Source organism: Dermacentor variabilis, chromosome 7, assembly GCF_050947875.1.
Source record: "Dermacentor variabilis isolate Ectoservices chromosome 7, ASM5094787v1, whole genome shotgun sequence".
NCBI lineage: Eukaryota > Metazoa > Arthropoda > Arachnida > Ixodida > Ixodidae > Dermacentor > Dermacentor variabilis.
The window spans coordinates 11,035,158-11,050,052 of record NC_134574.1 but is presented as its reverse complement, the minus strand read 5'-3'; the positions used below and the strand labels follow the sequence as shown (position 1 = coordinate 11,050,052).

The 14,895-nt window shown below is 50.4% G+C and overlaps 1 protein-coding gene across 4 annotated transcripts in view; it reads left to right on the top strand.

The window, feature by feature from the left end:
- Window positions 1-1,706: 1,706 nt before the first annotated feature.
- The window catches only part of Plc21C (Phospholipase C at 21C), a 571,303-nt gene continuing 558,114 nt past the window's right edge, over window positions 1,707-14,895 (top strand). For 3 of the 4 annotated variants that reach the window (XM_075698222.1, XM_075698225.1, XM_075698224.1), the window contains exon 1: window positions 1,707-1,942. In XM_075698222.1, the coding sequence (XP_075554337.1) occupies window positions 1,844-1,942 (99 nt within the window). In that variant the 5' untranslated portion in view covers window positions 1,707-1,843. The remainder of the gene's footprint in view (window positions 1,943-14,895) is intronic. The other variant, XM_075698223.1, reaches the window with a different exon arrangement.

Here is a 14,895-nt window from a genome sequence, read left to right as displayed (position 1 = left end):
AATGTTCTAATAAGACCTTAATTTTTTTAGTTGACATGCATAGTTTCAGAATGCCAATTATATTTATTTCGTAACGAGTCTCGTTTCTCCTACACTTTAGTGTGCTCAGTGGGCGACATACTTGAACGTCTATAAAAAACTCGAAGAAATGCAGTACTTGCCAGGGCTGCTAGACAAGCAGCTGCTCGCAATTACTGATGGTCCTGCGACTGCACTCGGACCATCGGCTTTCGCATTGCTGTTCGCACTGCCGGTGATCGACTCTACCAACGCATGCAGCTTTGTCGGATCTGTAAAGCGTAAAAAATTATTTCGAATAATTATGTGGCTTCCCATATTTGTGCTACTAGAACTTGCTGGGAGCAGGCCGCGGAAGCGCATCGCGCTGTGTTGCTGACGATACGCTCGACTGCCCGCGCGTACGTTGCTAAAAACGAATACTTACTCGCCAGAACATTGTTCATTTCATCCACAGACATCGCCACATGATGTCTCTTGCCATTAATTATAAAATCCATTTGTGTTTGATTGCAGCCGGGTATGCGGAGCACGCAGTTTGACAAGGTTCGAGCTTGCCGCGGATGCTCAGCACCTGTAAACAACCAAATGTGCGCGCGCGGTCGCGCACGTTTTGCGCGCCAGGGGCATGGTGGCGCTGCATGCAGGCACCTGCACGGGGGGCAGTTTTGTCCTCGATGTTGACCCTCCGCAGTGCGCCACCACCGCGGTGCGAAGCGCACCATTCTGGTTTCGGGGCAACCCCGGGGCATGGTGATCGAGGACGCTATTAGACGCGCCGACGGGACCGTATACAGTGGCGGCGCCATGCGGCGCGTCGTAGAAGCCGCAGCAAAAAAAAAAAAAAAAAACATGCAGCGCCCGGGCAGGCTAGAGTTACTGTATATGCTACCACAGCTGCGGTAGCATATACAGTAACTCTACTGGATGGATGGATGGATGGATGTTATGAGCGTCCCCTTTGGAACGGCGCGGTGGCTTGCGCCACCAAGCTCTTGCTACTATGCTGCCTAATATCCTACCTAGGTTAACCAATGAGAAACAAAAAAAAGACACTATGAACTACCACGTCCAAATTTTCTGATACCCTATTGCGAACTGTGCTTTTGTACGTCTCCGTCTTTTGTCGTTTCCCTACTTTTCTTCCACCAATCCTCCAATCGCCTCTTACTGATGTCTATTGCGGACCTGTTTGCTTTACCATTGCTCCCGCTGAACCCAAGGGCTTCAAGGAGGCCAGTGGTGCCTAAATCGACCGCTGCATAGACGTCTTCACATTCTAATAAAATATGCTCCGTCGTTTCCCTAGCTTTACCGCAGCAAGCACATGCTTCTTCTTCCTTCTTATGGGACCACAGCGCCACCTGTGGTCCCATACTTTAGTTCACGACGCCACCGCTATGCTTATTTATGCTTATACAGTAACTCTAGGGCAGGCGGCTTCGGCACGCTCTCAACGGCGGTAATTTCTTTCCAGGCCGTCAGCACGATAACGGTTCCACGGGCATGTGACTTTTTCTGGTCGCCGCAAACAGCGGAGTTTCCACTCCTAAATGTTTCTTGCTCTGTGGCTTTACCGCAGCAAGCAGTTAAAGGCGCTCGTCGAGCGTCACCTGCCGCCGCGGAGTGCAGAGAAGAGTTAGGAGGCTGCCACTAGCGTCCCTGGGTGGCGCCACCGTCTTGCCAGCCGGTGCGCGCCGCATCTGTGGCCGGCGGAGCAAAGGCGAGGGTGCCGCGGCTGGTCTCGTTGTGGTGTGCTGTCCTGCGAAGTGCTGGCCCGGTGGTGAAACCAAACAAATTGGGACACATGTGAACAACAAGGAATATGGCAGGTGCGAAATCGGGCGTTCACGTGCTCCAGCTCAAACCCATCAGTGTGTCCAAGAGCCTGCAAGAGGGCAACAAATTCGTCAAGTGGGACGACGTGAGTGTTTTCCCTTTTTCTCCGCACTTGCGCGAGTTCCGCCCTTCTCGCCGAAGCAGACGGCTTGTCGTTGGCTGCGAAACCGGGCGCGCAAAAGCAAAGCAACCGCCGCGCCAAAGCAGACCCCTGCTGCGAGTGCCTGCAGCGGCGGTGTCGTTTGGAGCGCCGTCACGCCCGACCGGCCCGTGGTGAGGCAAAGCTGCGCGCCCGTCGCGGCGGGCGCCAGTGGCCTCCGACATCGTTCATTAGGCCTAGCAGGACGACGGGCGCGTGCGGGCGCCTTCCCCCGCGGAGGAGCCGCGTGTTCGATCGCGCCCGTGCGCGCTCGTTTATTAACGATGCGATAACCTTGGACGAGGAAATCAACAGGGGGAGAGAGCGACGCGCACCGCGGCCGGTTTCCCCTTCTCCGTTCTGGTACCAGGAAGTCGTCGGATCGCCTCTGCTGTCAGCTGTTTTGCCGGCGCCCGAGTCTTCGCGATCGTCCGTGCTAGGCGCTCGGCCCGGTTGCTCGCCGAGGCGTCAGTCATTTCATGTCTCGACCCAACGATCGGGCCTGGCACTGAATGGCGTGCAGACGCGACTGCACTCGGGTTGCGGACTCTCTGTCCAACCAAGTCTGCGGGAGCACGAAGAATGTTTCCTGCGTCTGTGTGTATCCAATCGACCACACAGGCCGGACGCAGCGCAATCTTTCGCAGCTGTAATCTGTGCCACATAACGCGCGAATACTCGGGCCCTTCGCGCGTTGCTCGTCTTGTACGCCAAGTCCGTACCGGCCCCGAAACGGTAACCGTACATTTAATCCTTTCCGTCACTTTTGACGATGTATTACCCTCGCCTGTATTACCACCTGCATCGAACATTACAGAATGTTTCCCGCTGCTCGGTGCATAATAGTTCGCTTGCACGATCCCGACATATAATCGAACTGAGTCCGCTTGTGAAAATGGCGTGCAGGAATTGCATGGTGGATGGTTTGTTTATAATCGCAGAAATACGCAGCACTATGTGACTAGAGCCCAATGTCTGTGGGCTCCTCCGTATTTTGTCTATTCTGGCGCCGCAAAATTTGCGGGGCGATTGCATGGTTGGCGTGGTTCGTCGCACGCGCAGCAGCGCAGGTTGATTAAACCCGACCCGCACGGCGTTGTATCGCAACGTGACCAAGGCTGCCGCCGCCAGTGTCGAAACCACGCATAGCATAGTGTCTGTTGCAGCGGTATTTGTCCCATCTATATGCTGCACTAGCCATCGCAGATTTACGAATTCATTATTTCCACTGAGTGTCGTCGCCTTTGCGGAAATTAAAACCCGCGTGCACCGTGAATGAAACAGTTCTTGCACGATGACCGACTGCTCGTTGCCCAGTCCACCGAGCAGGACGAATGCCCGCCTCGTTCTTTTGTACACTGTCGTCCTTCGCGCACGACAGTCGCGCTGAAACGGATGAAGGCGAACGCGAGACATTCATTAAGCTTTCTCGACCCGCCGTGGTTGCTCAGTGGCTATGGTGTTGGGCTGCTGAGCACCAGGTCACGGGATCGAATCCCGGCCATGGCGGCCGCATTTCGATGGGGGCGAAATGCGAAAACACCCGTGTACTTAGATTTAGGTGCACGTTAAAGAACCTCAGGGGGTCGAAATTTCCGGAGTCCTCCACTACGGCGTGCCTCAGAATCAGAAAGTGGTTTTGGCACGCAAAACCCCATAATTTTTAAAAAAATCTTTCTCGTCCGAATGCGTTGTCACTTCCTATTGCTTGTCTCTCTTTACTCGTTTCCCGTTTTCGATCGCCAGACATGGCCACTGGTGTTGTGTGGTTAATGGCACCTTAGTACGGTCGCGGCAAGTCTACGCAGACATCAAGCATGCAGGTTCACTGAATCAGTTTTTTTTTATTTTAGCACTTTAATCAGCGAGAGTAGCCACGCGGGCTTGTATAGATGGTGCCTTCTACTTTCTTGTAGCGCAAGCACGAGAGGGACACGGAAAGGGGACAAACACACAGCACTAACTTTCAATAATAGATTTGTTTCCAGTTCTCGCAGGCGTAGCCTATATAGTCCTCAAAACGTCGTAAGACACGTATACATTGCTCGGCAAAGAAGGAAACCGGAAAAACCACACTCAGACATTTTTGTCGTCACACTGATGGTTTAGAAGGGTGCCCGTTCAATGCGAACAGGTAGAGCTCATTTCTATTGATAAGGGAATGCTGGCTCGGATTTTGGTGCCACAACGGCAGACGGTCACTTTTTCGACCCCATCTAGGCGCGTTTGCAGGAACACGACGCCGCGTCACAGCGCTTGTTCGCCTTGCTTTGTACGAGTGGCTCCCGGTCGCATGAAACCACGTGGTGTGGCGGCAGAGTCCTCTCCCGCCTTAGGGACCACCGCAGACGCGCCCTCCGACGGCGGCAAAAAGGAAAAGAAAGCTAGTGAACTTCGGGTCGCGGAGAACCTCGGGCTTTGTGAAGTGATACGGCGCCTTCGTAGCCTGTGTGATTTTGCTTGGATGGAATTGGAAATGTTAGCGACTTCGTTTGAGAAAAAGATTCGTTCAGCACGACGCATACGGGAGACATAGCGCGATGCACACCTCGACTCTTTTGTTGCGGGGTTCTCCGAAAATGATGACTGTTCCATTGTAGAATGAGCCCACCAGGTGATACGAAATAACGTTGCGGTAATAAAGCGCACTTCGCAAACATGCTTAAGCAAATATAGAAAAATGAATGAACAACAAAACGGCTCTTCACTTTCCGCGATTCAACACGAGGCAATCACTCGAGTCAATCAAATAGTAGCTAAACGCGAACACACCCTCGGTACTCAGATTTAGGTGCTCGTTAAAGAAGCGCTGCGAATTATTCCGGAGTCCCCCGCTACGGGGTGCCTCATAATAAAAGCGTGGTTTTGGCACGTAAAAAACCATATTAAAAAATGGAATAGTAGAAAACAAATATTTAAAAAGGCACACATAAAAGAACACGCTAAGTGTTAATACAGATCATGCCATTGATGATGTCCCAATTGAAAAGTGCCAGCACTGACGTATTCCTAGGGATGAAATGACGCTTTCATCCGCACCGTTGTTGAATCATCCGTAGAGGCGTGTACACTTTGCTTCCATTGTGCTAACCGTGCAGGTAAAACCGTGACATTCTTTTTGCAAGGAATGTCGCAAACAGCATCCTTCTTGTCCAGTGCTCGGCACTCGCCTGCAGCAGTGGCGACACCACTGCGCGCGGTCCTTGGGCCCGCCAGGAAGCGCTCTCCGAGGTCGAGAAAAGTGTTGGGCATGCCTCGCAGGGGTGCCGGCAGTTTCCCGAGCAGCTTGCGAGGCGCACACCTGTGGCGAAGCACGATCCCTCGACCGCGTGTCGGGACGGAGATGCACCGGCACGCGTCGTACGCAAGTCTTCTCACTGCGTCGTGCGTGTCGACGTTGTCCGCTGCTGCGATTCTGTGCGGCGTGCATTTTGGGCCCGCTTTGAGGTGGCGCGTTGTGCTGGTCGCGGCGCGCTTCGGAACCGTCATTGATCTGGCGTCGCGGCCACAGCTGCGAACAAATCGAGACGGTTTGCAGCCTTCGGCGCTACGTGCTACGCTCATTTATAGACCAAATTTCGCTCCGGTTGGCCTTTGAGAATAACCCTGAGTCAGTTGAGCAAATGGTTGTTCGAAAACGCTTCGCATGACGGAGTTAAACGGGACGCAACGGGAGGTGAGCTTTCCACGCCTCCGACTCGTCGCATCTGGGATCGGAATCGAGACTTGCTGCGAGTCGATTGTTTTATTTCGAATGCTGTGCAACCTTCCAACCATGAATACTTCAAACGAGAGAAAGACAGGCGCTCATGCCTGTTGTCTAAAAAAAAGCCGGAACAGCGCACGCACGTGTTCTCGGTGGCTCAACTTTGCATCGTTGTCTTTTTTAAAACGCAATATCCCGACTAGCCCCAACGCAAGCCTTAATAAACGCAGTCAGTCTGCTATAAGAATCCAGGACAAGCTATAGTGCTCGAGGCTATTGGTGGCGTCGCCATCAGTTTTATCAGCCTTATACTACGCTGCATCACGTGAACAAAGCGACCGTTTCACTGTTGGACACTCTCATTGTACTCAAACGATTTAACTTAATATTCTAACCCAAATTTGTAAATCGCTCTTTGCCATAAAGCACTGAGCCAATACAAGCCTCTGGGAAAGCCTCGCTTCGGCTTGGCTGTCTCTGTTACATGTCAACATCGCAGCGCGTATACATTCCATACATTTTACTATAATTGCGTAGTATAAGAACTTGTAGTGCAAGTACTATTTACAATACGGAAATTCATTAAAATGATAAACTGAACAATTTCAAAGACGCTTGGCCTTTAAGAGCGGAGCGCGATGGCATTCACAGATCCCCGACGGCTTCTTCCCGGGCAACCGTTTGCCGGGAAGCGCTGGCGGCGAGCGCTATGCACGAAGGCGAGATTCCTGGTCGAAACGCGGCCTGTTGCGTGGGCCGAGACCCGAAGGGCCAACTGAATTGCATCGGGTTTCTGTTATTGTTTCGCACTTCTAGTATTTAATTCTCAGATGTAACATAAACAAGCAATGCGCGGTCGGTGGGTTGTTTCGTCACATTTGTTTGCGGGCTGTCATTCTCAAAATTCACAGGAATAACTTTATAGTCAACAATGTAAAACAAGGTATCGGCAACTTTAGTGATAGATCGGTTTGACAATATTCATTCTTTTCAGTTTTATTTTACAGAAAAGATATACATTTTTTGTAGGGATACCTGGGCAAAAAGCGGTTTTTAGACAGTTTGACTTGGCCCGGGCACCCTGGAAACGTTTAGCAGTGGTAACATCCAGGAGATGAAACAGACTAATGATAAAAAAGATATTATAACTAGATGAAAAGTGTCAAGGAGAAAATTGTAGAACGACATGAAAAACACCTTATACAGCTTTGTGTTGCTTGATACGTGCTACGTAAAAGTGTTTTTTTCCGAGCTGGAAAGCAGCCCGCGAATGCACGCAAAGTGCCTCGAGCGGCCAGTCGCGCGGCAATTTTGTGTGTATTTGTGAGCTGCCTTCACGCTCGGAAAAACACTTTTACGTAGCACGTATTTAGCAACACAATTGCTGCTGCTGCATTGAGTGGGCAATGCAGCAGCAACTTCAGCATGTTGCCTAAACGCTTCTTCTTGCTTGCACAGCTCCACGATTTCTTAGCTGCTCATGCCGTTCGTCTCCGGGGCATGGCTGGCCCTGCACCGGTCGAACACGTGGTGATTAGCGGCAATTCGACATGGTTCAGCCATATCGTCCAGGAGTATGATCGGCGTGAATTTCCTGCCCTGGTGATTGTGCGCACTCCAGTGGATCCTCCTAGCGTAGCAACTTCGACAGGTGACGCCATCGGATCGGTGACGTCATCAGTATAAAAGCTCCGCCGTTCCAGCACTCCGGCAGTGGGCAATGCACCAGCAGCAGCTTCAGCATGTTGCCTAAACGCGTCTTCATGCTTGCACAGCTCCTGGATTTCTTAAGCCGCCTTCCCTCAACCGTGAGAACACCTGTTTGAAGTGCGATACGTGCTGTTCCCAGCTTTCCGAATAAATTGCTACATCGTCAAAATATGGCAGGGTGAACTCCTGCAAGTGTGTTAGGACAATATCCATTAACTTAACTTAGAGAAGCTAAACGGCGCGTTCTTCAGTCCGAAGCTGAGGACGAGATGGCGAAAAGTGCCTACAGGTGAGATAAATGCGGCATCTCGGCTGGCACTTTCTGAAAGGGGAACTTGCCAGTATCCCCGCACCAGATATACAGTTAAAATGTATTAACAGCGTGAACTTTTTCGATTCGCTCCTCAATGTTGGGTATGGGGTACAGCTGATCCCTAGTGATGGCATTAACTTCCTGTAATCAACACACGGACGAGGGTCCATATTAGGGGTTTCTACAAGTATTAGCGGTGATGTGTAGTCACTAAGTAGGCTCAATAACTCCCAACTTTGCCATTCGCTGTATCTCTGCCTCCATAATTTCTCTCTGTCGTGGAGACATCCTGTAAGGCTTTGATCTTACGGGTTGGGTTGATGTGAGCTCTATTTCATGTGTTATTAGTTCGGTTGTACCTGGGCGATCGCTGAACCTGTCGATATATTCCTCTGACACCCCTTTTAGCTCATCTAGCTGGTCGGGTCTAAGAGCGTGCAAGCTTACCGAATGTTTTACCACTTCTTTCATGCTGACTTAAGAGTTTGAGGTCGCCTTCTACTCATTAAACTCGGTACGAGTATCATCCTGCTCCTTGATGGTACAGTTAACGACTGTACTCCGCTCTACGTACGGCTTCATCAAATTGCTGTGGTATATCCTCACCTCCTTCCTGCGACCGGGCATTTTCAGAGCATACTTAGTATCTGAATGTTTGTGCAACACTTTAACGGGTCCGTCCCAGAGAACTTCAAGCTTGTTCTTTCTTGAAGGTTTGAGGATCATTACGTGGTCTCATATAGGAGGAACAAACGCGAGTTAATTACATCTTAGTTGAAATCAAGAAAAAGAAATGCGCATGGGCAGGACATGTAATGAGGAGGGAAGATAACCGATGGTCATTAAGGGTTACGGACTGGATCCCAAGGGAAGGGAAGCGTAGCAGGGGGCGGCAGAAAGTTAGGTGGGCGGATGAGATTAAGTAGTTTGCAGGCATGGCATGGCCACAATTAGTACATGACCGGGGTTGTTGAAGTATGGGAGAGGCCTTTGCCCTGCAGTGGGCGTAACCAGGCTGATGATGATGATGATGATGATGACCTGGTCTCCGGTGTTAAACGTCCGAAGCCTCGCATTCTTGTCGTAATAGAACTTGGTTTCTTTGGAGCTACTCCCATGTTCTTTTCGACTAGTTCTTAGGTTGCGTTTAGCCGTTCCAGCAGATTTAGCACGTATTCAACCACTGTCGGACTTTCTCCTCTTTCCTCCCACATATCTCTTTACATTCTCAGTGGAGAACGGAGTGTCCTCCCATACACTAGTTCTGCTGGCGAGAAGCCTGTAGCCTCACGAGGAACCGTTCGCTAAGCAAACAAAGCGGCTGGAAGACAATTCTATCAGTCCTCCTTGTGCTCCTAACAGAGCGCCCGCAAAACACGCTTAAGCACTGAATGCCATCTCTCTACACTATTTGACTCAGGATGATAGACGGAACTGTGTATCAACTTTACCCCGCACTTTTGTAAGAACGTGGAAGTGAGTGCGCTGGTGAATACTGACCATTGATCGGCCTGAATTTCGGCTGGAAATCCAATTCGTGCGAATATTGTCAAAAGCGCGTCTACTACTTCGGTGGAGCTGAGCTCTTTCAGAGGGATTGCTTCTGGAAACTATGTAGCCGGACACAGCATTGTAAACAAGTACCTGGAACCTGACTTTGTTTTTGGTAGAGGCCCTACCGTGTCTATCACAAGTCGTCTGAAAGGTTCTGATATTAAGGGCACTACCTTTAGTGGAGCTTTCCATGTTTCTCCTGGTTTACCAGGCAGGCGTCGCACGATTTTACAAAGTTTCATCTTTCTAACCCCTATCCCCCATCCCCAGTGTAGGGTAGCAAACCGGAGACTTATATCTGGTTAACCTCCCTGCCTTTCCTCTTCAGTCTCTCTCTACAAAGTTTTCTACGTCTTTGAAACAGCCAGGCCAGTAGTATTCCATAAACAATCTTTGATTTGTTTATGCCTAGGTGGCCAGACCACCCGTTTCCATGACAGAGACTCAAAAGGTCCTCCCTGTACTTAGTAGGTACGACTAACTGATCTAGAATCCTGCCCTTTCGGTCTCTGTAGTGCCGATACAACAATCCTCCTCTGTCTTGTATCGTCACGTTGCGCCTAGCAATGCCTTCTTTAGCTGTGTGATGTAGTTTAGCTAAGCTGTCATCCTTCTTTTGCTCGGCTGCCAGAGACTCTCTGTCTACACGTAAGAGCTGATCAAAGTTCTTTGAGGCCGGTGATAGTAACGACCCTGTCTCGCTTGCGGGTGCGTCAGCTGGCTCTTCCTGCAGGCGTGAACTTTGACACCCAAGTCATCCGCTCTCATTGAGCTGGTCAGCTGGCAGGGTTTCCTGAACCGTTTTTTCGTCCCTCGAGCCTAGCTCACATTCGCTTACTGAATTTACCTATTTTGCTACTTCGCTGGAGCGGCTTTTGCATTTTCAGCCGAAAGCGACGCGATTTTACGAGCTTGGCCTCGCATCAACGTCTGTACTACGCCCTCTCCCAGTTCCAGCCTTTAGTCACGCAGTAACTTATCGGACCGATTCGAAAAAATGTAAGGACACTGAAGCGACGAAAATTTGGAAACTGCAGCCTCGGTCACGAGCTCCCCGAACGGTTCACTGATTTCGACTTCGGCCATGGACAGAGACACACGTTATGTTCTTCTACAACCTGTTTATCCATGCTACTTCTCCAGTGACGTCATCTACCGTCACGTAAGACGGATGTACAATGTCCATAGTGGCGGCACTGTCTCGCAGCACCCGGCATGGTTTGCCATTACTTTCCAGGTCGTAAAGATATGGGCTTAAAGGTTCCATATTCTCGTATTTTTCTTTTTTATCCACGTAGGAGAAAACTGCGCTAGGCTTCCCGTAGTTTACCGCGATATGTCCGAGTTTCACTTATAGCAGCGCATCTGTCTAAAGGATTCGAATTTTCTTTACCGCTCTTTTTGTACGGTTTCCGCGTTTGACTTCTCTCTATTTTCTGAGGGCTGTCCCTCCACGGCTACAGGCTCCGGTCGTCTAGTCTGCGAACCCGTTTTGAACGGAACTGGTTTCCGCCGTCCATTTCGACCGTCCCAATTTCCGTCATCGGCGTTCAGCTTTCTACGCGTTGCGTGCGCTTTGGCTAATTAAGCCGCCCTTTCCACAGTGTTTACATTTCCTCTGTCCTGCACCCACAGTTTCACAGATTGTGGGATGCTTTTGTAAAATTGCTCTAGACGCATGTATTCAACATTCGTGTCTCTGCTCTCGTACTCTTCTGCGCTTTTCAACCATTCGACTAGGTTGGTCTTTAAGCTACATGCAAACTTCAGATATCCCTCGCTATCCTTCTTGCCTGTGCTTCTAAACCTCGGCCGAAAAGCTTCGGTTGAAAGGCGATACTTCTTCAAAAGGCTTGCCTTAACTTTCGCATAATCATATGTATCCTGCGCATTGAGTCTGGCGATTACTTCCGCAGCCTCATATGGCAACATAGACAGCAACCGCTGTGGCCAAGTACTCGGACCGAAGTTCACCTTCTCGTAAGTCCTTTAAAAATTTCCTGGGAACGACCTATGTCGTTCCCGACCTCAAATAGCTTTAACAGCCGGTCGATGCGGTATGATTCTGACTCACTTGATCGTCCCAGAGCCCCTTCACTTCCTTGGGACAACTCGAAACGTTTGCTTACAAGTTCAAGTTGCATTTTTTTTAACTCGCGTTCCTCTCTGTCCCGTTCTCTCTCTCTCTGTCCTGTTTCTCTCTTTTCCTAAGAAGTTCCAACCCAATTTCAATGTCCTCCTCACGGGCCTGTTCGGAAATCAGCTGCAATAATTTCGATTTTAGCATTTCCTTGCGTACCTCTAGGCCCAGTTCCTCACCAACAATCAACAATTCGTCTCTCATCAGTGTCCTTAACTCCAGAATTGCAGCTTTACTGCCATTGTCCTGCTCGCTAAACATACCTAGGTAAACACAACCTCGCTAACAATCAACAATCCAGCTTCCCTACTGTTCTAAACAGAACAACCACAAAATGAAGCCTAGAGAGTCAAAGCAAGAACCGAATACTCACCGCAGACACAGCATCACGTCGCAAAGTCCGTCTCACCGCTATTAGCCAGTTGTTATAATTGGTGTCGGGCATGAAATAGATGGTAGCTCGCCCATGCCGTGTCCAACTCATTCACGCTGAGGACGTTGAAGGGAAGGGCTTGTTCTCATCGAGAAGGACGAATGTAGAATTTATTTACAGTATCTGCATGAGAACGCCACAGTTCATCAGTCTAGCATGACTGAGAGAGAATGCACACTCTGCAGCCGCGCAACAGCTGCTTATAAACAATCTGTCCTCCCTAGATCCCTTGGTGAGGGAAAATGGCCTTTCGACCAAACGGAGCGCCCAAAGTCATCGTAGCCGCCTTTGAGGGGGAGGGTTTACGCACTCACTTCCACACAGGTTTACTGACCACACCGAGGTGAGATGGTTTTCGCAGACACGGGTCTCGTCCTCAGCAGGCGCCTCTTGATCCCAGCGTTGACCCAGCGGACAGCGGCCGCCACGTCTGTCCATTGACTGACGACTTCTGAGGCCCGTCAGACGGCGCCGCAAGATGTCTTCTTCCCAGAGTTCCTCCGCTTCAAACAAACCGTGAAGGGGACGTCGAATCCACTAACAATACTTGTTCTGCCAACTGCGTCTAGGCATCTCGCCGCCATTCCGTTGGGGACGCGATGCATTGTCGTCCTTACAAAGCGAGTCGCCGCCGCAGACATACCGGTGCCTTTCCGACGGTCGCTTCCCCGAAGATCGCCAGCCTCCGCCGGTCGAACGTAACACTGTCCTCATGTAATAGCTGATCATAGTTCTTTGAGGCCGGTTATAGGAAGGACCCTGTCTCGCTTGCGAGTGCGTCAGCTGGCTCTACCTGAACTTTGACACCCTAGTGATACGCTCTCACTGAGCTGGTCAGCTGGCAGGGTTTCCTCAACTGTTTTTTCGTCCCTCGAGCCTAGATCGGATTCAGTTACTGAAGTTACTTCTTTTGCTGCTTCCGCTGGAGCAACTTTTCCATTTTCAGCCGAAAGCCACGCGATTTTACGAGCTTGGCCTCGCGTCAACGCCTGTACTACGCCTTCTCCCATTTTAAGCCCTTTTTCACGCAGTAACTGATCCAACCGATTCGATAAAATGTAAGGGTACTGCAGAGACAAGAATATGGAATTTGCAAACTCTGCATATCCCTGTCTGTCCTTCTTGCCCGTGTTTCGAAACCTCTGCTTAAAAGCTTCGTTTGAAAGGTGGTAGTTCTTGAAAAAGCTAGCTTAACCTTCGCATAATCGCATGCATCTTGCGCACTGAGTCTGGCGATTACTTCAGCAGCTGCACACGGCAACGTAGACAGCAGTCATGTACTCGGAGTGAAGTTCACCTTCTCGCAAGTGCTTTCAGATTTTCCTAGCAACAACCCTATGACGTTCCCGACTTTACATGGCTTTAAAAGCATGTCCATGCGGTATGATTCTGCCCCACTTGATTGTTCCAGAGCCCTTTGACTCGCTGGAGACTACTCGAAATCTTTACTTTCAAGGTGAAGTTGCATTTTTCTGAACTCGCATTCCTCTGTCGCGTTTCTCTCTTTTCCTAAAAATTTCTAACCCTATTCTAATGTCCTCCTCACTGGCCTGTTCCGGAATCAACTCTAATGTTTCCGATTTCATCATTTCCTTGTGTACCTCTAGGCCCAGTCTCTCCCTGACAAGCAAAAATTCGTCTCTCAGCTGTGTCCTCAAATCCATGATTGCTGTTTAGGGGGTAGAGATGAGCCAGCTTGTTTGGGACGGAGAAGACCACAGGTACTCCATACCTGTTGGCCACTTTCTTGAGATTGTGGCTAACCCTGTGAAGGTACGGGACGCGTTTTTACAATTGCTAGTAGGTACAGTGGGGCGTGGCGCTTTTGACGGCGCTCGACGTTTCTGCGCAGGCGCGAGAGAGAAAATCTGGGGGCGTTTGCTCCTTGAATATATGACTCAGCCTAAGCACTACGGAGGAGGTTTCTTAGAGCGCGTTGTATTCGTTTGTCCCCCAGACATGCCGGCATCGCGGAGTGCGGTCGAGTTGGTTTATACGCTCCGCCGCTGGCTGCCCGCGCGGTGAGGCAGTGGGCGCGGACGCCGCTTGGTGATCGCTGGGTGTGAAGGGACAATGTTCTGACTGGTGTTTATAAGTCGGGGGTCGCCTTATTCGTCGCGACGATAGATCAGATTCTTTACAAGCACTGCTCCAGGAGGGCACATGTAACCGGCAAACGGAGGCCTCAGGAGAGCACAGGTTATATTAAAGCAGGCGGCGCAGGATCTCCGGGGTACCCAAGCGGTAGCGGGGGGATCAAAGCTGGAAGCAGGGCGGCCCGTGGGTTGGGACTCGCAGAGGCCCAACCCGCGGACCAGTCCGGCTTTTAGTTTTGATGTCCTGGAGGCGCCGCCAATAATGCGAAATAATGACACGTTGTTTTCATAAGTAAAAACATGATCGAATAAATATAATTGCGTCGAGCCGCCAACTTGCGATGCTAAGTTCAGCACTACCGCGCCCCGCGACTTCTGCCGGGACGCCTAGGGACAAGCGCATACAACGCGCGCCAAGAAACTCCTGGTTAGTACCTAAGCAGATTCGTATTTTCAAGGAGCAAAACTCCCCACATTTCCTCTCTCGCACCCGCTCTTGCTCGCGCATGCGCGCAAACGTCCGTCGTCTCCGCAAGTGCCACGCCCCGCTGTAGCTACTAGCAATTTGAAATACGCGTACGGGACCACTTTTGCCTTTTTTCGAGCGCTACGTTCGACTTCATCGCCCTCCGTAGGCGCTTTGTTGCCTTTCTGCTTCTGCAGCAAAATTTGCCCCAGTGACGTCAACATCAAGCGAGGGTAGCCGGCTTTTAAAAGCCGCTTGATCTGATTGTCAAAACTCGCGTTGATCCTACGAACACGCGATTTTTAAGCGCAGACCCCGGGCAGGTTGTTGCAATCCCTCGTTTTACAATTCTCGAGTGGGCAAAATCGTCGGTAACAGTTCTTTTTTAGCGCGTGGGAAGAGTACCAACAGACATGTTGTATTGAAAACGTCATATATAAATGTAAAAACTGCAGCATTTTCTCAACCGGAATCTCGTCGG